This window comes from Protopterus annectens, chromosome 9.part0 (genome assembly GCF_019279795.1).
Source record: "Protopterus annectens isolate FY-2018-M chromosome 9.part0, PAN1.0, whole genome shotgun sequence".
NCBI lineage: Eukaryota > Metazoa > Chordata > Ceratodontiformes > Protopteridae > Protopterus > Protopterus annectens.
Window position 1 is genome coordinate 752,282,295 of NC_056743.1, and position 25,914 is coordinate 752,308,208.

Here is a 25,914-nt window from a genome sequence, read left to right on the forward strand (position 1 = left end):
AACACTCAGATCTGCTCTGAGTTACATCACAATGACACTAAATATACAGAACCAACTGATATTGCCAACATCCTGGCAGATAGGTTCAGTGCTAACTTTATCCCCTCTCACCCCCTAAAGGGCCCATCTTTATACCGGAAGAATGCAAGGTTCTTGTAATCATGGCTGCACAGGTAAAAACCTCACTTTCCAAAGCCAAGAACACAGCATCCATGGGACCTGACAACATCCCAGGGTGCCTTCTACATGAACTACAGAATGAACTGGCACCCCACCTAAGTACCATGTTCAATCATAGACTCACCTCAGGCTTTGTGTCCATTGAATGGCGGACCGCGACAGTAATCCCACTCCACAAAGGGGGGCCACAACAGACCCCGGGAACTACCGCCCCATTAGCCTGGTCTGCAAGGCCATGGAACGTATCATCATCGAACTCATAAACAAAGACATTGGAGATCTCCAAACTCTGGACCCCACTCAGTTCAGGTTTGTGAAAGGCAGATCATGTCTCCTAAACCTGACAGACTTCTTTGAAGCAGTCACCAAAGCCATAGATGAGGGTAAGGTGGTTCACACAGCCTATCTAGATCTCGCCAAGGCATTCACCATTCCCCACTCTGGAAATATAGATAAACTCACTAAACTAGGTATAAATCCCTATGTCACAAGATGGGTTGCCAACTGGCTTACTGACAGAACCCACACTGTGAAAGTAGCAAACACCAAATCAGACTTCAGACCAGTGACAAGTGGAGTACCACAGGGTTCAGTCCTGGGTCCTCTCCTGTTTGGTATCTACTTCTCTGAAGTACAGGCTAACACAGAAGGTCTTTGGCTAACTAAATTCGCAGATGACTGCAAACTAGGAGCCATAATCAAAACTCCTAACAATGTGGACATCCTACAAAAGGGCCTCACTGAGACAGATGCCTGGTGTTAAAGCCATGGTCTCAAGCTCAATGCCAAAAAATGCATTGTCATCCCCTTTGGCAAAAACTCTGTATCCATGAACTACCACATAGGTGGTAGTCTACTTAACACCGAAAGTGTGATAAGAGACCTTGGGACACAGATGGCCAGTAGTCTCTCCTTTGATAATCGCATCGCCACAGTGGTTAGGAAATCCTTCTACGTGGCACACCTCATTAGACCCATTATAGAGTACAACACCCCTTTTGGTATGTACCTCACAAGACATCTACAACAACTGGAAAGGCCACAAAAATACCTCACAAAGAGGATTACTGGCCTCCAACAGATGCCTTACGCTGACCGACTCAAAAAACTCCAGCTTTACTTTGTCGCATATCGCCTACTCAAAAGCGATCTCTGCCTAACATACAAAGCTATGTGAAACCCAGAGCTGTTGGACATGCTCCACTTAAAGAAATCCCAATCCCTCCGAGCTACACGCTCTACCAATCCCTTCAAGCTACATGCTCTAGGGACCTAAACCTTGTCACCACAATAAACAGAACATGCTGGAGGGATAGATTCCTGTCCCAGAGACTTCCCATACTCTGGAACAGACTACCTATCTATGTCAAACAGAGGTCCTTATTAGCACTCTTCAAGAAAAATCTTGATGATTGGATGGGTAATAGGAAATTCACCCCGGGGATCACTTCTGTGGTTCTGTTTGACCGGGGCACAGGAAAATAATTTTCTTGGGTGGCGAAAGCCAGGGTACCTTTTTGGCTAGGCTTGTATAGGCCCTAGGGCCAATAGCCTAGTACCTATCTATGAACTTATGAACCTAGAATTAGTGCAGGCAATGTACAAAGACCCAACAAGGATGGTCGTGGTGGTGCAGTTAGCATTGCACCCTCACAGCAAGGGGTTCTCCGGTTCGATCTTCGGCTGAGGTGCCTTCTGTGCAGAGTCTGCATGTCCTCCCTGTGGTGGCGTCAGTTTCTTCTGGGTGCTCCGGTTTCCTCCCACATCCCAAAGACATGCTGTAGGTGGACTGGACACTCTAAATTTGCCCTAGGTGTGAGTGCATGCATGTCTGTGCCTTCTGTGCAAGGTTGGGTGCTGGGCTGGCAACTGGACACCTTAAAACTCCACTACCAGTCATGAGCGGATAGGTGATCCACTGTGGTGACCCCCAACTGGGAAAAGCTGAAAAAAGAAGAAGATGTACAAGGACCCAACGACTTGAGTATGAACAGTGTTTGGCCTCATAGATGGGTTCCCAGTGGGAGTGAGTGTACAACAAGGTTCAGTTCTGAGCCCACTGCTGTTCATACTAGTGATGGATTACATTAGCAAACAGACTGGAGGGGAAAAATTAACAAAGTCGCTTTATGCAGATGATGTGGCATTACAGGTAGACTCTGAACAAGAACTCCAGCAAAGTATAGAGCAATAGAATGCAACACCAAAGGCACATGGGATGAAACTAAGCACAGATAAGACACTGGTAATGGCAGAAAACTGGGGAAATCAGAAGAAGCTGAGAATAGAGATAGAAGGGAAGATAGTGGAACAGGTAAATGGCTTCAAGTATTTGGGAGGGTTGGTTGAGGAGAAGGGAAGTCTGCATGAAGATGTCAAAACTAGAATCAGAGGGGCTGCAGCCAACTGGCACTAGGGTGTCAGGTGTAGTCTGTGACAGAAGAATGTCAAAGAAGCTGAAAAGTAAGGTGTACAAGACAGTGGTGCAACCAGTACTACTGAATGGTACAGAAACCTGGGCAGTAAAGGCAGAGCAGATGAAGACACTAGAGGTGATGGAAATGAAGTGCCTGAGAAGGGTGGTAGGATGCACACTGTGAGACAGATGAAGAAATGAGGACATAAGAGCAAAAGACAGAGTAGCTCCAATTGCAGGAAAAGATCAAAGAGAACAGATTATGGTGGTTTGGGCATATATGCAGAAAAGCAGAAGACAATCTGGTGAAGAACATTTGGGAAAGACAGGAAGAAGGTAAGAGGAAACAAGGACGTCCAGCAAAGCGGTGGATGGATTGCGTGAAAGAAGATAAGAAAGGGAAAAAAGGGGGCTGATGATGATGATGATTCCAGAAAGAAGGAACGTATTGTGGATATTGCTTTATTAATCAATACATGGACCAAAAAAGCAATTAACTCTGCAGACATTTTAAGTTGTCTGTGGGGAGTTGGTCAGCAGCTAGGGCAGTTGGTTTTAGCTTATATAGGAGTTTTTTAATGGTGGAGATAGGTACTGGGCTGAAGTCAAATAGCTGAGGATATTTAGTAGAGGCTGCTAGTACTGAGAAGGTTGTGGAAGTATTAATGTGTGTGAGGGACAATATAGTCTGTATAAAATAGTTCTTAAACTGTGTGGAAATGGAATCAGTATTACTGTTGCATATAGGGGTGGGAGAGGTAATTTGGCTTGGACTTAAAAATTTGTTTATGGATGTCCGGAAGAGTCTTGGGTTGTTTTGATGTTTATTTTGGAGGATGTTATAATATGTTTGCTTGTCATGTTTTATTTGGTATTTTACATTTTTTTAGTTTCTTTTGTTAGCCATGTTGCAGGATTGGGTCATCTGATCCTTTTAGTATGTACTGTGGCAAGGTTATTAAGAATTTTTAGCAATATCTTATTGAAGCAGGAGGCAGCTGAGTCTAATGACACAGATGTTAGTATTTTCCAGTTATATTTAGTTAAGGATTTGACAAAAGTGTGTTTGTCAAAGTTTTTTGACTTACAAGCTTGGTTGTAAATTATTTCAATATGTATACCATTGTTGATAAGTATTTATGCATGAAGTAAGAATATATTTAATTAAAAACAAATTGAAGCAAACATATATTTTACAATGGTTCAACCTCTTCTCAACTAACATTTTTTCTCCAGCACTCATGATCAATGGTGAGTGTAGAGTAGGGAGTTAAGTGTACGAAATTCCTAGGTGTACAGATATCAAAGGATCTCTCTTGGTTGAGTGGTCAAGAAATTGCACCAATGCCTCTATTTTTTGAGAAGGCTGAAGAAAGCTAAGCTCCCACCTCATATCCTCTCCACCCTCTATAGAGGTGCTATTGAGAGTATCCTCACCAGTAACTTCACAGTGTGGTTTGGAAGTTATACAGCTACAAAAAGGAAGGCACTACAGTGTGAGGGTCACACAGAAGACAACGGGTGCCAGTCTTCCATTGATACAACAACTTTACTCTGCCAGAAGCATCAGAAGGGCGACCAAAATAATACAAGATATCACACATCCAGAGCATGGACTGTTTAAACATCTGGCATTGGGTAGAAGATATTGCAGCATCTGCTGCAGGACTATCAGATTCAACAACAGTTTCTACCCGACAGTGGTCAGACTTCTGAACTCGGGCATAAGTCCCAGAGAACTGGACATTAACTAAGTCAATTTTTTTTCACAATTATCTATAGTCTGTTGTATAATATATACCACAGAAATTCCAAGTAAGTGCAATATTTATTTATATTATCCCGATCAAGTGCAATATTAGACAGACAACTTAGGCAATGTGCAATCTGTAACATGTCTTATTTAAATGGGGCAGTTATTATAACTTAAGAGAGGGTATACTTATTCTGTATTCAAGTGTTGGAAATGTTCTGCTCTTTTGTATGGATACTGGAAGTAGAATTGCATATGTTAGTTGTGTTCATTCTTTTACTTGTATGTGTCGTTTTACTTTCTGTCTGTAATCTCAAGAAGGAGCTGATGCATGAAATTTCATTTAGGCTACACGTGTGTGATCCTAAATGACAACAAAGTTTACTTTGAATTTTTGAATCTTTGAATCTTAGTGTCTTAGTCAAATTGTTTCAGTGCTTTAGGTCATTAATGAGAAATGTTTGAACCAGACTAGTGCATTTACCAAGCAAACCAAACAAAATGATTTAAGGTATTATAGAATAGATATTGGTAGAAAGACAAAGGTAAATGATTTTAAAGTCAGCTTTGAAGACGCTACTAGTAGTATCTGTAATGCCCTATGCAAGCTGACCTTCAGCAAGGTATACAGTCAGTCTCAGAGAGCTAATACAGCAGTGCAGTTAAATGTGGAATGTAAAGCTTGGTGTCCCTTATTGTCTCTTCTTCATCCTGAACATAACCTTGATGACCAGATCATTTCCAGACACAGTCCTCCTAGCTTTTATAAAGGTGCTAACAAAAAACAACCTAGGTTTGGTAACTCTGTCAGAATGCAGCATCTAGCCTCTTTGCAAATGCCATCCTATTGCCAGAGAAACTCAAGACTTTATCATCTTCAGCACTGAACTATGACCTTACCTTAGTGAAAATGACAGAAGCAAATATCTGTCACTCCCTTCTAGTCTTGTATTAGGTTTGGTACTTAAAACTCACAAGATGGATTTGATGAATGTCACTCCAATGATGACTCAAAGCTTTTGCATGTTGAAATATACCTTACTGTTTTTATCTCACACTTAATGTGTACCTACCTAATGCAAATATAACACTCAGTTCTTGCTTCTTCATGTCATATGCTTTAATCTAATTTATTATGGCCAGAATCTGAATGTATTTTTACCATTGCTTGGATTGTTATAGTACACACATGTGGTTTAATCTTCTCACTGCAATTTGTTATGCGGCCTGAGTTATGCTAACAAATGTTCCTTTATATCAATTCACCTACCCAGTTAGCAAATAAACTAAAAGGGTACGTCAGTAGACAACAATGATTCTTCAGAGGTAGGACTCATTTGTATTTTGTCATTTCTACTTAAACCACATTAATTTGCCAAATCGGTACAATAAATTACTAAAAAAAAAGACTTCATCTTTGGAGATCAACAAGAGAGTCAATGAACTAACTTCAACTGGCACAGTAATGAGTTTCTTACCTCTATTGTCCATATCTGCAGTCCAGGATTCGTACTGATGCTTTTAAAGGCTTCTGGTTTTACAGCAGGCATTATTTTTGTCAGACTGTAAAAAGGGAAACATTCAAAAGATTAATACATACAAAGGATGCCTTATCACAGTCATCTGTGCAATGGCTCTGAATAAGTTCTACAAGAAAGCAAGTAAACATCTTCTCCCTGACTCCGGAAGTGTGTAACTCTTTTGATATCTTCCTTATTACTGGACTAAGATTTAGTTTCACATTCCTGTATTCTGTGACAGTGGAACTCAGACCATCTCATTTTAATATAAAGAAAATGTGAGCTACAGTGCTGGCATCGTTATAAAATGACGATCCCTGTCATTTCCTGTACAGCACCAGTACAACATATGACACTAATGGATGAGCTCATTGCTTGCTCACCTACCCATGAGGCTGAAAATGTATATGCACTGAAGACCTTATGCCTGTTTGGTCAATCGACAGTTGTCCATGTGCATTTGCTTTTACAATCAGGGCAGTGGGAGAAATAAAATAAAAAAAACAAAAAAAACAATGTGTGCCTTCAAATATTAATGCTTAGGGTATACACACTCCCCAGTCATTGTATGCAAGTCACATGGCTTGACATCTTTGTTAACACAGCAGCACAGTACCTCTCCTTTTGTTGGCTGGACAGCTCAATTTACAGGAAGTTAAGGTGCTTTGTGAAGTCAGCACATATTAAGATCAAAGCAGCTGCAGGTGCGGAGATTGCAGAGAAAATTACATCATACCAGATATTCAAGTGGAAGTCAGCTGCTGCATTCAGACTGTAGAAAAATGCTTTGGTTATGAATTTAAACATTGTTATGCTAGTCCTTTAGCAAAGCCACTCTAGTGTGTGAATACTGTGAAAAAGTGTACAAGGAACTGAAGAGGTAACAGATGAGCTCAAAATTATACACTTAATAATACATACATCTATATATAAATATATATGTATTGTGTGAAATGATTGCCAAAAGGAGTCAGTCATGTACCACTTTATTTTGACTTGCAAAATTGATAGAATGCAACTGGCATACAAAGTGTTATATAGATTATAATATTTCATTCATCTGGGGTCTTTTAAAAATCTGGTTTTGGAGATACTCTAAAGAAATTATGACCTAAACATAGTTTTCTCATTTAAAATAAATACAGTTTTGGAATTATACTAAGTGAAAAACTGTGGATTATACATTCAAACATAGAAGGTTTCAGCAAACACAAAGACTATGTTGCCTATGGCTATATGGTAGTTTTAAATTTCAGTAATACTTTTATACAGAAAAGCCAGAGTATGTGTGAGCAGAGGTAGCATCTAGAATTGAGAAAATGTCTTTTCTGGTATCTGGTTTGACTAGTTCTTATCAGTGTACCCTGGAGCAACTGGTGAAAAAGAATGTGTTACACATATACATCAAAAATGCATTCATGCTCCTCCAGAATTGAGGATGAATAAATAATGCAATTAACAACTCAGGTGAATGTGGGCATAATTTCTGTGCAGTGGGCTGATGCACAGTATGCAGTTTATTAATGAGCGGAAAAAACACCTTGTAAATGAAAATGTATGATTGACAGAAACAATCTTGTCAGCTCTGCTTCCTGTCCCTCATTTCATGCAATAATATCAATTGTACATTTTGTGTAAGTAAAATGAGTGAATACTGGCTGCAACATAAGCTAAGTTGCACAAATCAGTATATTCATGATGTACCAAAAGCAAACATCATGCCCCAATGAGGTTGCTTTGTTGCTGTTGCCTACAAAATATTTGTGACCAGCCTGAAGCAGAAATAAGAAACTTTTTTTTTCTCCTTTCTTTTTTTTTTACATGACTGAAATGTATTTATTATAAATAGAGCCAGAACATGGTCAAATGGGGCCCTAGGGCAGGATAATGGACCACCCCCCCTGCAATGATTCCAGCCTCTCATTAGTTGGCTGATTCATTACCATGTAGAGGGCACCATTTGTCCATTATATGGCTCTGTTGACACTGGTGGTATATGCTTAAACACTGTTTGAACTTGTCACTGCGGTGGTGGTGCTGCGGTAGCGTTGTCGCCTCATAGTAAGACGTTGTCCCGTTCGATTCTCAGCTACAGCGTCTTCTGTGTAGAGGCATACATGAATGGGGTGTGTCTTCGTTGAAGGTTGTGCATCAGGGCTGGTAACCCGGTGCATAAAAATCCACTACCAATCATTAGCGGACCGGAGTTCCGCTGTAGCGACCCCTAACCGGGAAAAGCCGAAAGACACAAACAAACTGTTTAATCTTGTCAGTGTGCATATTATTATTTTCTTTACTTTTACAATAATTACAATTATTTGGATTTAATTCAAAACTTTTAACACTGATGTCCATTTTTGCAGATGTATTAGAAATGTTTCAGAAATTTTACCAAAATCTGTATGAAGCAGAGAAATGTGGAAGTCAAGAAAAAATTCAACTAGAAATGCTTGCGGAAGAATTAAATATCCCAAGGCTAGAGGTAGATGAGGCTCCATTAGTAACAGTTAAGATAGTAAGAGATGAGATAAAAAATGGGAATGTATAGCCAAACTACAGGAAAGTCTCCAGGAACAGATGAAATTCCTGTGGAAGTTTGGAAGTAAGGGGGAGGAAAATGATAAAGATCTGGAAAGTACTGTTTACCAGCATTTTAAAAGAAGGAGAAGTGCCAACATCCTGGAAGAAAGTGAAGGTAGCTGTAATACCTAAAGATGGTAAAGATCCGTAAGATCCAGCTTCATACAGGCCCATTTCAATACTAAACCATGATTATAAAGTGTTTATGTCTATAATGGTTAAAAGAACGGCAAAGGTGATACCAAAATTGATAGATTTGGTTCAATGTGGTTTTGGGGAAGGGAGGTAAAAATTTGAGAACATTAATATGACAATGATGATCCAGAAGGAAGCAGAGTGTAAGAAAATACCACTGTTGTTGGTTGAGCTTGATGCAGAGAAAGCATTTGACAGAGTAAGCTGGGATTTTATGAGTAGGGCAATGGAAGCATTTGCATTCCATGATAAAAAATAAGGTTAATTAGGAGGATATACGAGGGATCTGAGTCGAAAATTAAAGTGTGAGGTTCCTCTCTGATAAGCTGTATCTGAATGAAAGAACCAGGCAGGGGTATCTTCTTTTCCCTTTTTTATTTGCATTATATTTAGATCTACTGACAAAGAAAATAAGGGACTCAGAAATTCAAGGATGTAATTGGTATGATAGTCAAGAAAAGTTGGTCTTATTTGCAGATGATGTTATTTTGTACCTGATAAAACCAGGGTATTCCAGTGTTGTGGGACATTCTGAGACAGTCTCAGGTCTTTTCAGGATACAAAATTAATGAAGCTAAAACAAAGGCAATAGGTGTAAACTATATATACCCACACACAAATTGGTTCAGCAGTACCCATATTTATGAGGCCATGATAAAATGAAGTACTTAGGAGTATGGATTAAAAATGATTCTGTTATGGCAGCTAATGATATGTGGGAAGAGACTAAGCAAAAGATAACAAAAAATCTGATAAATTGGAAGCTCTGTATTATGGATATGGATAGTGATATGCAAGCAATGAAAATGTTTTTAGTCCCTTTGCTTTTTTATCAACCAGAGGAGATAGTAATAAATAAAGAGTTGAAGGATTTTATCTGGAAAGGGAGAGGGGGAGAGACAAGTGTGATAAGTTGATCCTTCCAATAGAATAAGGTGTTTTGGGATTACTTGATTTGAATGGACATTTCAGAGCTACACAGATAAGGTTCCTATACAAAGCAAAAGCAGAAAGCTAAAATTCAAAGTGGAAAGGGATGATGATGATGATGAAACAGGTGGGAAGCTCAATAAGTAAGGAGAGACTCGGATTTTGGATGCAAGTCCTTAAGGAAAATAACAGTAACCATACCGAATATTATATTCATAAAGTAGCCGAAAGCATTCCAAAAACTAAGCCAACACGGGAATGGAGAAAGTAGATTCTGCCAATAGGGATGACTGCAATTAGGGGTACAGAGAATAGGCAAAAGAAGCCTGCAATTTACTGGAGAAAACTGGCAAATTAACAAAGGTATTGGGAGCAAATAATTAGAGAGGGAAGGGTAATAGAATGGGAAGAGTTTAAGAATTCATTTGAACTGCAGGCTAGAGACTGCCTTCCCTATCAAGTATTGATATCCGAGTACAGGCAAAGAGAAGGGATCCTAAGTGAAAGAGTAGCACTGGTAGAGTTTTAATAGAATCTAGAACAGAAGCTGCTGTTAAAAAATGGAAACTTATTAGGGCATATAAAATATTGCATAACTATAGGAATCAGTTCAAAGTGGTTAGAAAGAACTGGGAGAAGAGACTGGATAAGCAATTCACAAAGAAACAATGTGATGATATATGTATGACTCCCAAATATGCAACAAAGTCTAGAAGAATTAGGATTTTTGATTGGAAGTGTTTGCATAGGTATTTTTATACCACAAGCCGACTCTAAAGAATTTTTCCTCAGGTAGATTGCAAATGTCGGAGTTGTGATAAGGAAAAAAGAGGTAATTGGGAACATATTTTTGGAAGTGTAATGAGTTGGTAGACTTTAAAACTTCCCTGCAGACTACTCTCTTAGAAATACTGGGTAAGCAAATTGGTGTAACTAAGGAAATTATTTTTTAGAGCTGTGATACAGAATCAGAATTGACTAAGCATAGTGAGGCCTTTCTGAGATTAATTCTGGTGGCTGCCAAAAAAGCAATTATTAGAAAATGGAAATTAAAGTCTAAAGCAACTGTACTAGAAGTAGTGACTATAGTAATATAGATAAAATAATTCGATGTAGAAGCTTTAGAAAAGGGTAGGACTGGAGCAAATTACATATAAAATGGGTATAATGGAAACATTACATGCAGAATAATGTTTTGAAGGAGGAATGAGGTTTAAGGGAAGGCAGAAATTGAATGAGCTATATAATATTTGACTGATAATGATTATCTAGAAAATTATATGTACTGTATAATGTTTACAAGTGAAAATATGTCAGTATGGTTTTTCATTTATATAACTGTGTGATTGCCTATGTCATAAAGGATAATTCAGTAAAGTTGTTTCTTGTTTAAAAAAAAAAACAAGATGGCCATTTGCTAAACAAAACAGTTTCACATTGAAAACAGACTTAGCATGACCAACAGTAAACTTCTCTGCCCTTGAAACTTGCTTTCATTGGAAATACATCTGGTCACTGATGGATTAAGTTTACCTTTGGCCCAGTGATGTTATCAAACCATGGGTCCCCTGCACACATTTTTAGGACTATACATAAATACAAGTGTTCTTTAATTCATATTCTTGATTTAATTAAATTGCATTCCTTATTTAATACAACATTTGTAAAGAGTGTGTTTTATATTTATAGTTTTGAACATTTTTCCAGTAAGCGTGAATAAAACGTATGAACCAATAATGACAAAACTACCCATTTCAGAAAATTACAAACATAAAAGCTGTAATCTGAAGAACTCCACATTAAAGAGAACTATTACTAATGCAGAGGTTGTTGCTTGCAAACATCTTTGCATTTCATTGTTTCATCTACAATTGCAGTGCCTTATGCCCTTGAAGAATAAACTGTCTATGTTACATTAAAAAAACTGGTGCACTATACTATTTCCATATTATATGAATTATACAATACAAAATGATTGGGAAGCAACAACAGGTTTATAGTGATGCATGCAGCTCTGGATACCATTAAAGAGCCTAGCCCAAATTCACCAATTGCTCCAAAGTACTGTCTGGTTAAGGGACTTGCTCAATGTCACACAGTAGGTAAATGAAGTTGGAAAGATTCAAACCCTGCACCCTTGCCATAGGAAGCAGCTCATAACAAGTTGGAGCTTTAGTCTTCTGTGATAACTGTAGGAGTGACAACTTTTTAACTAAATGCCGAAATCCTTTGTAGTCTGATCTTTAAGAAAAGATTACATCACAGTAATATGCAACGATGACTGCGGAATGGATGCTGCAGATCAGACAGCTCTGCTCATCACACCAAATAATCCAGACTCTATGACCTAAAAAATGTCAGTCCCTTTGCAATTGCTGGGTCCTGTAAAGAAGGTACTGCAAAAGTATATTACTTAAACGCAACATGTTTAGACTACAGAATACAAATTGTCTAGGCCATGTTACACAGGATTAATTAATGAATTAATTCTCTCTTTAGTGCAACAAATAAACCAAAACAATTTGAGATAATATAAATGATGCAACAGTTTTATTCAACAACCACCAAACCATACACAAATCAGAAATATTAGTGCATACAGCATACTATTTGTGAGTGGTGGTGGGTGTACATGCATGCATTACACCTACATCTAATTTTTGGACTCCCTATGTCTTCGCTTTCATCAAGAATAGCTATCTCACCTGGCATCACTCAGTATAGGTCTGGCCTACTTGAATGGCTAATAATGCTGTATTGTTGCAGCATATACCACCAGAGTCAACCAAGCTGGATGGTAGAAAAATGGGGCCCTATGCATTGTAGTGAATCAGGCCCCTACCAGCCATACCAATATCCCATTACCATAAGCACTCTTCTAACCTGTCAGTGTAAGTATTATGTTTCTACTTTACTTGTACAATTATTACAGAGATTTTATTTAAAACTTTAATTTTAAATTGTACATGAAATCAACACTGAGAGCTATTTTCTAAGCAAAGCAAAATACTCTTATTGAAAACAGACTTAGCGTGAGAAACAAACATATTTCCCCTTGAAACTCACATTTAGTGAAAAATGCATCTGGCAGTCCATTAAACTACAAGAGACGTACTGGGATTCATACTCAAAAGCATACAGGGAAGTACTAATCAGTGTCTATGTGAAGGGTGCAGAAATGCAAAAGACAAATGTGTAACACATTTACTAACAGCCCAGGTGACACCACAAGACACAAGTGTCCCTTTTCAGGAGCAATCCAGGAAGACTGTCTGGTGAAGTAACTTGGCAGACTCACACAGAATGCAAATGAAGGCTGAAGGAATCAAACTGAATATTACAGGAATCGGCTATTTAACAGCGTATACTCTTACTCATTTGTACTAAGTGCTAGACAAGCTGTTGCAGCCCAAACACACTGCATTTCATACCTGTGTGTCTACAAGCTAAATTAAAAATGCATTCATAGCTACAATATTAACATTAAACTCACAGACTTCATACTGTCCACTTTATTCACAGCTGAATAATAAACACACTGCCAACACTGACCAGAACAAGGATACCACGTGTCATGTCCAAAGAACATGACTCAAATGATGATGCTTCTGTTTACGACAATCAGTTTTCTTCCTTTATACCATAAGTACTCTTGTTCAAAGGCAGTTACTTGGTTTGCAGTCCAGGAGAACACTGACGATCCCAGGCAAAATTTCCAGTTGCCCCAAAATTCTGTTTGGTTAAGTGACTTCCTCAAGTACAAGTCATAAATATGAGGTAAAATCAGAGATGTTCTGCCAAACTGGACACAGAAAAGAGCAGACTAGACTAAATCATTTAAAAAGTTAACAGAGTAACATATTTTATATCAATGTTTACTTTTCTATTTATACTTTGATGACCAGGTTAGTCCCATTAGGCTTGTGGCCTCTTTTCAGGCAAGATCCGAGGTCGTATTTATACTACTAAGGGAAATTTGGCCAGGGCATCAGGTAACGTCCCCTACTCTTTTCAACAGTTACTGTTGGATCTTTTACATCCTCCTGAGCTACCACCAACTCAAGCAGATGGGACCCAGTGAAATGTCTCTTCTTAAGGACAACACACTTAGGAGTGCAGCACCATCCTTATGCTTCATTACCAGCAGTCATTCTACTTAGTGTGGAGGCCACAGACTTCTACACCAAAAACAAGTGTACTACCTGTAGCACCAATGACCCTGAATATGAACCAAAAATATGAAACTTTGTGGCTGACATTAACAGAATACAGTCAACAGTGATTTTCAAAAAAAAAGAGTTAAAAGAGGCCTGGCACTTGGTGTGGAGGATTAAAGCTCCTTAAGGTGCAGTTCAGGGTTTGACTCAAAGCAAAGTCACTTAACTAGACAGTGCTCCTAAATGAGTAATTTTACACACACACACACACACACACACACACACACACACACACACACACACACACACACACACACACACACACACACACACACACAGTTCAACAAATGCAGTCACTTTCTCTGAAGTTGAAGTCTCTTCATAGGTTGTCTATAATCCCAAATACACCCTTCAGCTGATTTCTGGGCTATTCAGCTACTGAAACCTCCAATAATCCAAACTATACCTCCTGCATGTTCTGGAATATGAAACATAAAATACAATGCTGGGGCGTCAAATCTTCCATTACAGATTTACAGTCCTACACTAGGGTCTCATATGTATTGGCAGTGTGGATATCGCATACATTTTTAAAGTGGATGGAAAATTCTTTGGATGTCTGTGGAAGGAGCATTTATTTCTTTATTTTTAAAGCAGTGGCATTTTTAAGCCAGGCCAGGCCCCCTTGGCAGTAGTGGGCCCTAGGCAGCTACCTTGGTTGCCTAGTGCTGGATCTGGCTCTGATTTTAAGACATGGGTATGTTATTCCATTCATAAACATATGTTACAAGATCTCACAACAGTGAATTGAATATTCACAACTCACTTTATACATGGATTTTCTACAGCTTTTTGTATACTTTGATGTTGTTAAAAGTAAACAGAATATACTCAAGACTTAACTATTCATATAATTATATAAAACTTTTAAATAGACTTCAGGTAAATCTCTGTTCTATTGCCACATAGATATTGAATTATCTATTTAAATCAAGTTACAGTACTTCAGTATCTTTAGAATATCTAAATATAAAAAGGCAAAGAAATAAACTATGCTACATTTATCATTCATTCATTCATTCATTCATTTCCAGTGTTTTATCGTATTCTATATTAGGGAAGTCAATGTCTATTTCACCCCAAAAGGAGCATAAGGCTAAGAACTAAACCTGAATTAGATGTCAGTCTATCACAGTGTCATGGTTTCATAAAAAACAGACATGACATATGAGACTGGTTTCATTTACTAATCTGCTAATTTTCCTTACTAACGAGTAAATTACTGCTCTTTATTATTCTTAATCCTAGTTCTTCCCACTTCCTATTAGACATGTTTTTATGTACACCATGCATTTTTGAATTCTGCCACTATTTCTGATCTAGCACCATTCCTGGGAATGTTATTCTAGGCATCTAAAAACATATCTGCAACCAGTACTACGCAGTATCACCTCTGAACTGCACTCCCTTGATTTTTAATTTAGCTGTCTTTGTTGTTGTGTATCACTGTCTTTTTTGTTACATTTTTTTTACCCTGGATCTGTTAGCTTCTAAGGCTCTCTATATACATTAGTGGCAAGTGAGAAAGTAGAAAGCCCTTACACTTAAACAATAACACCTAAGCACAACACAGCAGCTTCATAAATCCAACTTAAGAAACACAGGAGAAAAAATATACACACACACACACACACACACACACACACACACACACACACACACACACACACACACACACACACACACATGGGTCTACTTCAAAAGAACAAAAACCACATTACTGAAGATCCGAAGATGAAATGAACGAGAAGACATTGTTGAAACATCACTTTCACAAGTAAATGTAATGCCAAAGGATTTCACAGGGTAAGCATCTGATTAGCCACCATCTAAAAATGAAACACACTGCACTACCTCAACCTCACCGAGGTGGGGGACTGTGCACCCCACACACCCCCAACTATAAGTCACACAAAACAACCACTACTGTGATTTCCATAACTGAAAATTCAGCTGCACTTTGGGGAAAAAACTGACCCTCCTGTTAAAAATAATCAGATTAAACTCCAGCTCTCTTTCATATATAGTTAACCATCCTACTAGGGGCCCCAGTGTCCTGGATGTAATCCTCACAAATCTGGCCACTTCTTGCTTATCTCCATATATATCACTCTGCCTTGTGAAATTGGACCATAATTTAGTCACCTTTTCCTTTACAACTGGTAGTACTTCCCCTGTAAAAATCTCTGTGTTTAAGGGCTTCTCAGAAGCAAACCTTCTTCATTTACTTGATGACTTAAAGACAATTTGCTATAATCCTCCTCTGAGAGATCCCATTGTTGAAGCTGCTGTCTATGCCCCTAACGTCTACTCCCACTTAAACAGTTGTATTGATAAGGCAGTCCCTGTCCACACCAAATATAATGAGAAGTTCAAAAGCAAACCCCTTTGGTGGAATGCCAGTATAATTAAATTATATAACAAGAGAAAGATACTGTTTAATGCTTATAAAAGGTTTCATTCTACCTATTTTAAGAGCACACTTAAGCAAACTAACGGAGCTAATGGGAGCTATTAGGAAGCTCAAAGCTGAGTATGAACTTAAAATAGCACTAATAACAAAAATAATTGCAAATCTTGCTTTAACTATCTGAGGATGTTAAGAGCTAACACCCAACAATGTCTGGAGCTAGTCTATAATAACAGTACACTCTCTGACCCAAAGAAAATGGCTAATGTCATAACTAACAAATTTAGTGCAAATTTTACTCCACCCACAGTTATAGCTATTCTGCAGGTTCCACAGTCCCAGCCACCCCTTTAATTACTATGGAACAAATTCTTGCAACCCTCTCAAAAAACAATAATTCATCTATAGGCCCTTATAGTATACCAGACTTATCAGTGCCTAATGCACTAGACCAGCTTGTCTCATCCCCCGCAAGAGGAGATAACATTCTGGACTTGGTTCTCATCAACATGGGCGACCACTGCACCACTCCCATAGTACCCCCCAACCATAATCAAGCTAAAAAACTTCTCAAAGGCTGACTACAACCTCCTAAGGGATGGTATATGTACCTTTACAACACTGCCCCCCTCAGAGGATGCAGACAACTATGCTGAACAGTACACCAATGCAATATACAAGCACCTGTACACTGCATGGGCTCAGCCATACCCAATAGAACTAAAACCTTCTCCTCAAGGAAACACAAACCTTTTTGGTGGACATCCTCTATCAACAGGCTTTACAACAAAAGGAAAAAACTGTTGTCCAGGGGTAAAAAGGAACATATTCCATATTTGAAAAACTCCCTCCGTAGCCTTAACAAGCAGATTAGAGCACTAGTGAAAGCCTCCAGAGCAATTATGAATTATAACTACACTCCAAAACAAAGAGAACCACAAAGTCTTCTTCAGTTGCATCTTGAACCTCCATGGCAAAGCCCAGGTATGTTCCGAATTAGTACTTAAAAGTATTGACTTAGCCAACCTGCTAGCAGATAGGTTCAGTGCAAAATTCATCTCCTTGTCCCCCTACAAGCCCATTCTACATCCCCGATACTTGTCACACACCTCACATCTCCATAGATCAAGTGCTAAAGGCCCTACCCAAGGCAAAGAACACAGCTTCCATGGGACCTGATAGTATCCCAGACTGTATTCTGCACTATCTCCAGCAAGAACTAGCTTTGCAATTGAGTACCCTGTTCAACCACAGCCAAAGTACAGGCTTCATTCCAGCAGAGTGGAGAACTGCCATTGCCATCCCCTTACATGAAGGTAGTACCACTACTGACCCTGGAAACTATCACACCATTACCTTGACAAGATGATCTGTAAAGCCATGGAGTGTATCATTATGGATCTCATAAGCAAGGACATAGGCAATCTTCATGCAGTTGACCCCACCCAGTTCGGATTTGTCAAGAGCAGATCTTGCCTGCTGTACCTGGTTCACTTCTTTGAGACTATCACCAAGGCCGTGGATGAGGGAAAGTCAGTGCATGCAGCTCACCTTGACTTGGCCAAGGCCTTTGACACAATCCCTCACTCAAGGCATCATTAAAAAGTTAACACAACTTGGCATAAATCCCTATCTCATCAGGTGGGTGGCCAACTGGCTCACCAACAGAATCCTCAAAGTCAAAATAGGCACCTCCACCTCTGATAGCAGACCTGTCACTAATGGAATTCCCCAGGGATGTGTCCTGGAACCCCTACAGTTTGGCATCTACTTCTCAGAGGTCCAGGCAAAGACAAAAGGCCTGTGGCTGACCACGTTTGTGGATGGCTGTAAGTTGGGTACTGTCATTTACTGCACAAATGATGTTAACATACTGCAAGAGGGTCTAACAGAAACTAATGACTGGTGCCAAAGTCATGGCCTCAAGCTAAACACAAAAAAAATGTATCATCATACCATTCTGCAAAAACACAGCCCCTACTGATTACCACATCAACGGCAAACCCCTAAGCACACAACCTGTGGTGAGAGACCTGGGCACTCAGGTTGATAACAACCTCACATTTGCCCATCATGTAGCAACAGTGGTCAGAAAAGCCTTTTATTTGGTTCATCTCATAAGTAAATGGCTTGCATCCACAAAAAGGAGGTTATTACCTCTCTATACTCCTCCCTCATTAGACCAATAATTGAGTATAATGCCCCGTTTGGTATGTACGTCTCCAAACATTTGCACCAACTGGAAAGGCCACTGAAATACCTCACAAAGAGAATCCATGGTCTCCAACACCTGTCCATTCAGTATCATACAGGTAGCTCAGGAGTGATCTTTGTCTCACTTACAAGGCAATATCGGACCCTGGCCTACTACAAATGCTCCATATCCTTAAGTCTAACTTCTCACGCATTACCTGCTCGAAAGGCCTGAATCTAATATGCGTCATCAACAAAACCTACTGGAGAGACAGGTTTGTCTCCCAGAAGCTGCCCCATCTCTGGAACATATCAAACAGCATCTCACTGACTCTCTTCAAGCACAACCTTGATGAGTGGATGGGAAACCACATATTTTTCCCAGGGGTTCTACCAGTGTTCCTCACTGACAGACACAACAGGTGCTGACTAATGTTTCTTTCTGGGGATAAACTCTTGGCTAGGCTTGTAAGGTCCAAGCAAAATCAGGATATAGAGTAAAGCACCATTTGCAAATATAATCTCTAAAAAAGGAAACTTGACAATGCTGTTAAGACAAACTATTTAATAAACCAAAGCTTTCAGGTAAAAAAAAACCTTCATCAGTGTTATACAACATAAAGTAAAACCACATCTATATATACATCATCAATTAACAATCAGCATTCAGTTAAAACCTTAAAGTGAAATTGTATAATTGTAAGCATATTTGTTTAAACTTTAATATGGGTTTCCATGACACCATCTGGTTAAGACCGGGAAAAGTGTCAGCATTCATTTCTAAAATCCATTCATATTCTTTGATCTCAAGTCTGTTGGTAAAATCAGCTCTGCATATATTAATATTTACCCTATCTACCACCATAAATACAAAATTATGAGAATTGCCATATTCGTTAGTGTTCTTAGCTAATGAGCTTGTGCGCACATTTCTTCTCGTATTGGACCTATGCTCGATTATTCTGTCTTTAAAGCACCAGTACTTATTAGTTACACCCACCCCCCCCCCCCTGGTATGATTGTAGAGCAATTTCCTGTGCTTTCTCCTGCTAATCTGGTGCACTTGTGCATTCTGAGACAGTGTGGCAGCTGTCTAATGTACACAGACAACCTTCTCCTCTTACCTCCCAACACTCATAGCTCTGAGAGATGCACTTATATCACCAAACTGGAAGCAGTGCACACTCCAGCCAAGACCGGACTAGCTGATCAAGAGGAGAAGGTCAACACCTGCAACTCACTACATAGAACACACAGCCCTGCAAAACACCAACCATCACAACCCAGACATAGAAAGACAAACCATACATCCACCTTCTCGGAGCCTCTAAATAAAAATGTACCCAAACAACAGAGACCCCCGAGACAGAAACGCACTTGACCACCACAGCACAACACCAACCCCAGAACACAGCTCACCACCTCAGTGTGCACCTCAACCTGAGCCCTTAAGGCAAAACACTTTGCCCAATGTACTAGTCATAGGAGACTCAATTATGAGGCACACTGATGTCCTACTCACTAGGTTGAACAAGGAAAAGGTGACAGTTGTCTATTGGATGCCAGGATCTGCCACATAACACATGAACTCAGGTCTCTCCACAACAACTACAAATATGACTCAGTCATTGTCCATGTGGGTGTGAATGACCTAAGACGTACCTCCCCGGACTACATGAGAAGAGATCTGATGGAACTCTCGGATTATGTGGCCCAGGCAGGTTTGACCCCGAGCCCTGAGCAGTATTCTACCATCACCCAGAATGATACCACAGTATGAGCAGAAAATTATTGACTTCTACAACTGGCTGTTTCTGGTGTCATTCTAAGGGGATCCAGTATCTGTCTGCCTGGGACGACAGGATCGACAGACCTCGATGCTTTGCCAGAGACGGCTTGCATCTGTCACCCCTAGGATTCTGGGTACTGGCTAAGGCTCTTGCCACCCTTATAGTGCCTTTTTAGGCAGTGTTTCAAAGATGAAAATTCCACCGTAACAGCTACAAATAAATGCAATCTGAGGGTCATGCTGCTCAATGCTAGAAGTCTAAATTTCAAGATGCACTCGCTCAAAGCTCTCCTCAAAATGGAGAATGTTGACATCTGTACTGTACACGAGACCTGGTTTAAAGAGGCAGAAAGCACCCCTGCGCTCCCAGGCTACAACTCATTCCATACCTTTCGGCCCCAGAATACATCTGGAATCTCCAAAGGCGGTGGTGTCTCCATATTCTTAAAGGATACGCACACCTCTAGACTGGTAGCCCAGCATAATGCATCCAAGATACTTCAGGTACAACTAACACTGAGTAAGACGGCGATACAAGTCATAGCTTGCTACAGAACCCCAAACATGTCTCCGGACTCTCACTCCAACTTTCTAAGCACCCTGGAATCTATCAAGGTCCAACCTAATACTCTCATACTGGGTGACATCAACTACCCTTACATCAATTGGGAAAACTATTCAAGTATCAATGTACAGGCCCAATGCTTTTTGGAATTTATCAGTTCCAATACCCTGGACCAGCTCATTCTAACCCCCACTAGAGGAAGCAACATCCTCAACCTAGTTATCACCAACATGGGAGACCATTGCTCCACACCTACAGTCAAGTCCTCCCTGGTTAAATCTGACCACAAAGTGATCACCATGGAAAGCTCCATCTCACCTACATCCCCTGCTAAGGTGACCACCCTGAAAAACTTCTCTAAAGCTGACTTTGGGTTCCTAAAAACAGAGGTGGCTAACTTCTTGACACCCATGCCAATGGAAAATAGCTGCATAACTGCCGAATCATACACACATGCACTGTACCAGCATGTACACAAATGCATGGACCTTGCCATACTAAATAGAACTAAGATGCTCTCCTCCACAAAAAGGAAGCCAATCTGGTGGTCCCCAGCCATCAATAAACTTTACAACAGAAGGAAGAAACTGTTGCTGAAAAAATTTAAGTCACAAGACTGGAAAACCTCCCTTATCAATCTCAACAAAAAGCTGAGATCCCTTATCAAATCCTCTAAAGCCAGCTATGAAGGTGATACCAAAAACAAGCACAGAGCCTTCTATAGCTATATCAAAAGCCTGAAAGGCAATACCCAGATTTGCTCTGAGTTATTGAACAATGGCACCCCTATACTGAGCCAACGGATATAGCCAACGTACTGGCCAACAGATTCAGTGCCAACTTTACCCCCCCCAAGGGCCATATCACAATACCAGAAGAAAGCCTGGTACTCACCATTTCTGTGGCACAGGTAAAAGCTGCATTGTCCAAAGCCAAGAATACAGCATCCATGGGACCTGATAATATCCCAGGCTGCATCCTACTTGAGCTACAAAATGAACTGACACCACATCTGTGTGCCCTGTTCAATCACAGCCTTACCTCAGGCTCTGTCCCTAACAAATGGTGCACTGCTACAGTCATCCTGCTCCATAAAGGGGGAGCTACTACAGACCCTGGGAACCATCTCTCCATTAGCCTGACAAGTTGGTTACAATTACTGGAGTAAGTTTTGTTACTGCTAAGTACTTCCCTGTTCTTCACACTATCCATGGTTCTTCCCTGCTCTTCACACTATCCGTGGTTCCCCACAAGCCTCTCTCTGGTATTAGTATTACTGTTGCCAACCCTTGTCTCCCTGCTGTATTAGGATAATGTACAATATTAGTCATGGTTTCATTTGCTACTATTACTGATAACTCCTATTTTTCCCTACAGTGTATTGCCTGCATATACCAATACCAATTATCTATTACAGTTACATTGTGTGCTGCTTTTACTTATACTAAGCTAAGCAACATGGCTCTTCCCAAGAACTGTATCTAAGTGAGGCTGCAACTTCCTTCTTTACATTCCTGCAATATCTCACCCAGGTTGTGTAGGGTACTACCACAATATTTTTATATTACTTAAGTTTATGTAATTTACTTTACTTGCTACTTGCTGAGCACAATTTTTATTGTCTGTGCTTGTGCCTTCTCTCCCATCTCCCACGTAGCTTGTGGAACCCCCTCCTCCTTGACCTGACAGCCTGCTTTTCCTCTGTATTTACTTTACTAGTAAAAGTATGTCACTTAATTCCTGTGTATATTTTATTTCTCCTCTCTTGCCCCCTACTCTTCAGTGCATCATTTTTATTGGCAAATTCTCTAAATAATATCAGTCATTCATTCTCCTTTTCTCATAGCCATATCAATAAGTGACCAATATAGCTCTTCCAAATTCACCTGAGATAGCCTGTAAGTCTCTGCCTGGGCTTAACTCCACTTGGTTTTCTGTTGTTTGCTGATTATTTTTCCTTGCCTCCCATACCACTGATGTGGGTCAGCCCGCTCCATTCTGCCTGATCAGAGTGAGGGTGTCACTCCACTCACCTACCCTACCCCCAATTCCCAACCGTCCCCACTACTCATACATTTATTTTAACCTAACAACAATCACAAACTATAATTATCCAATAAGTGACCCTGCTGAATACCCAGCCAAGCTACACACCCTAATAAGCTCCTCTCTCATATCCTCCTCCTGCCATTCCCATCCACCAATAAACCCTCTACTTAACTCACTAAATACCTCCTTTATCATCACCCTACTAAATTATTCCTCCATCTTACTCCTATCAACCAAACACCCCTTTATGTAGCTTCTACCCCTTTTTTAGTTTATCTCATCATACTAGTAAAGCTCTTAACTAACTATTCAAAGCTAGCTTTCTAGCCCATAAACTAAAATACATCTGTCAATATCCCTCCATAGTCTTCTCTTCCTAGCCACTCATTTAACAACCTATCACAGTCAGTTAGCCATAACCTATTGTTCACCTACCACTTCACTTCTTCTCTCACCCCACAGTACAATCATTAACATTGATATAGCTCCAAATCTCTTTAATGCCACCAAAACAGAATTCTTCACATATAGGTACACATGTCATCTTACTACCTGCCAACTAGTTCAAAAATATACTAAACTAACATTAAAACACTCAAATGCATTCTTTTATTCAATATCACATCTTAAACTTGGTGGTGATATCCACCCAAATCCTGGCCCCAAAACCACTCAACAAGACCCTTACACACTATCCCACTCACAAACTCATATTATTATGACTCTAGCCCATAAAGGATATGACCTATTTCTTCTCAGTGTGAATCTCAGGAGTCTAGCAAATAAAATACATGAATTGCATGCTTCTCTCTTACTCTGCTCCTCTGATATAGCAGCTCTAATTGAAATCTGGTTAAAACCTGGGATAAGCAACAACAACATTTTAACCTCAGGCTATAGCATCCACAGACCAGACAGGATAAACACAGTGGAGGAATAGCTATTATATATAAAAATATACTCAAACTAGAATGCTTAGAGCCAAACCCACCAGAGTTCAATAATGTCAAGACACTATTTTGCCGATTCAAAATAAATCCCAACAAACATCTAACTATTATATCAACTTACATCCCTCCTGGAAACAACCCCACTATAACTGAGGGTTTTCTTTAATGGTCATCTTTCACATTGCCACAGGAAACCATAACAGTGGGAGATTTTAATATTGACTGGTCCCCCTGCATCTCAAACAACCCCTCTAATTTCATCAACCTGCAAAGATTCTCCCAACTAATACAATGCCCAACAAGAATCAATAAAAACACCAATAGACAGTCAATTCTAGACTGGATCCTAACCAACAAATCTTCACATGCCTATCAATCAGGCTGCCTCCCATATAGCAGCAGCAATCACCTCCCTACCTACCTGCTCAGACATCTGCCCCCACCCAAAAAATATATACAGACAAACTCACAACAAAGAAAAAACTTCTCACCTCAAACATTTATGTCCAGCCACCAGCACTGTGACTGGACCCCACTAAGATCAATCCCCTTAGACTCTGCTGTAGATTACTTTAATAACACATTTGTAGACAAATTAAATAGACTAGCACCAACTAGAACTATAAGAGTAAAATCAAATTACACTCCCTGGCTAACAAAAGACACCAAACAGTCACTCAAACTTAGAGACAAAGTCTGGGCACAATATCAAGCGAACAAACAACAAGCAACCCTAAAGTACTACCAGCAACTAAGAAATAAAGCCAAAAAGCAGATCAAGACTGATAAAGAAACATACTAGAGTGTCATCCAATAAAAACTCCACAACAACCCACAAAAATTCTGGATTACATTATAACAACTTCTACAACCTGGACAATCCTCAACTTCAACACCTACACCTACAAATACCACAGACAATTCTATACTATCTCTAACCAAAAATAACACCAGTCCTCCACTAATCATAACACTAGGTACTAATGAAACTACCAATGCCTTCTGCTAAAAACCCATTCAAACCAGTATCATAAAAAAAAATGCTCAACAAACTTAAACCTACATCTCTCACTGTTGACATTTACCGAATACTTGAAGCTGGCTGCAGACATTATCTCTTATCCTGTCTCTATTAATTAATTGTTCTAGCACAGAACAATACATTCATAAAATATGGAAAATATCCCACATCATTCCATTACATAAATGTGAAATCTCTACAGAACTCTCTAACTACAGGCCAATAGCATTTTTGTCTCCTCTATCCAACATTTTAGAAAGATCATTCCCACTCAGTTCATGAATTACCTACTATGTAATAACCTTCTAATACCCAACATTGTTAACATGGCTTCCGACCCAATCATAGTACCACTACTGCTCTTCTACGTTTCACCAATGCAAACAACCAATTCAAAAAAAAAGGTAATCTAGTATCTTCAATCTTCTTAGACATTAACCAAAAATAACACCAGTCCTCCACTAATCATAACACTAGGTACTAATGAAACTACCAATGCCTTCTGCTAAAAACCCATTCAAACCAGTATCATAAAAAAAAATGCTCAACAAACTTAAACCTACATCTCTCGCTGTTGACATTTACTGAATACTTGAAGCTGGCTGCAGACATTATCTCTTATCCTGTCTCTATTAATTAATTGTTCTAGCACAGAACAATACATTCATAAAATATGGAAAATATCCCACATCATCCCATTACATAAATGTGAAATCTCTACAGAACTCTCTAACTACAGGCCAATAGCATTTTTGTCTCCTCTATCCAACATTTTAGAAAGATCATTCCCACTCAGTTCATGAATTACCTACTATGTAATAACCTTCTAATACCCAACATTGTTAACATGGCTTCCGACCCAATCATAGTACCACTACTGTTCTTCTACGTTTCACCAATGCAAACAACCAATTCAAAAATAAAGGTAATCTAGTATCTTCAATCTTCTTAGACATTAACCAAAAATAACACCAGTCCTCCACTAATCATAACACTAGGTACTAATGAAACTACCAATGCCTTCTGCTAAAAACCCATTCAAACCAGTATCATAAAAAAAAATGCTCAACAAACTTAAACCTACATCTCTCGCTGTCGACATTTACCGAATACTTGAAGCTGGCTGCAGACATTATCTCTTATCCT

General features: G+C 39.5%; 1 protein-coding gene across 2 annotated transcripts in view; it reads right to left on the reverse strand.

The window, feature by feature from the left end:
• The window catches only part of LOC122811508 (advillin-like), a 731,661-nt gene that overhangs the window by 508,537 nt on the left and 197,210 nt on the right, over positions 1-25,914 (reverse strand). For both annotated transcript variants that reach the window (XM_044083391.1, XM_044083390.1), the window contains exon 2: positions 5,828-5,912. In XM_044083391.1, the coding sequence (XP_043939326.1) occupies positions 5,828-5,899 (72 nt within the window). In that variant the 5' untranslated portion in view covers positions 5,900-5,912. The remainder of the gene's footprint in view (positions 1-5,827; positions 5,913-25,914) is intronic.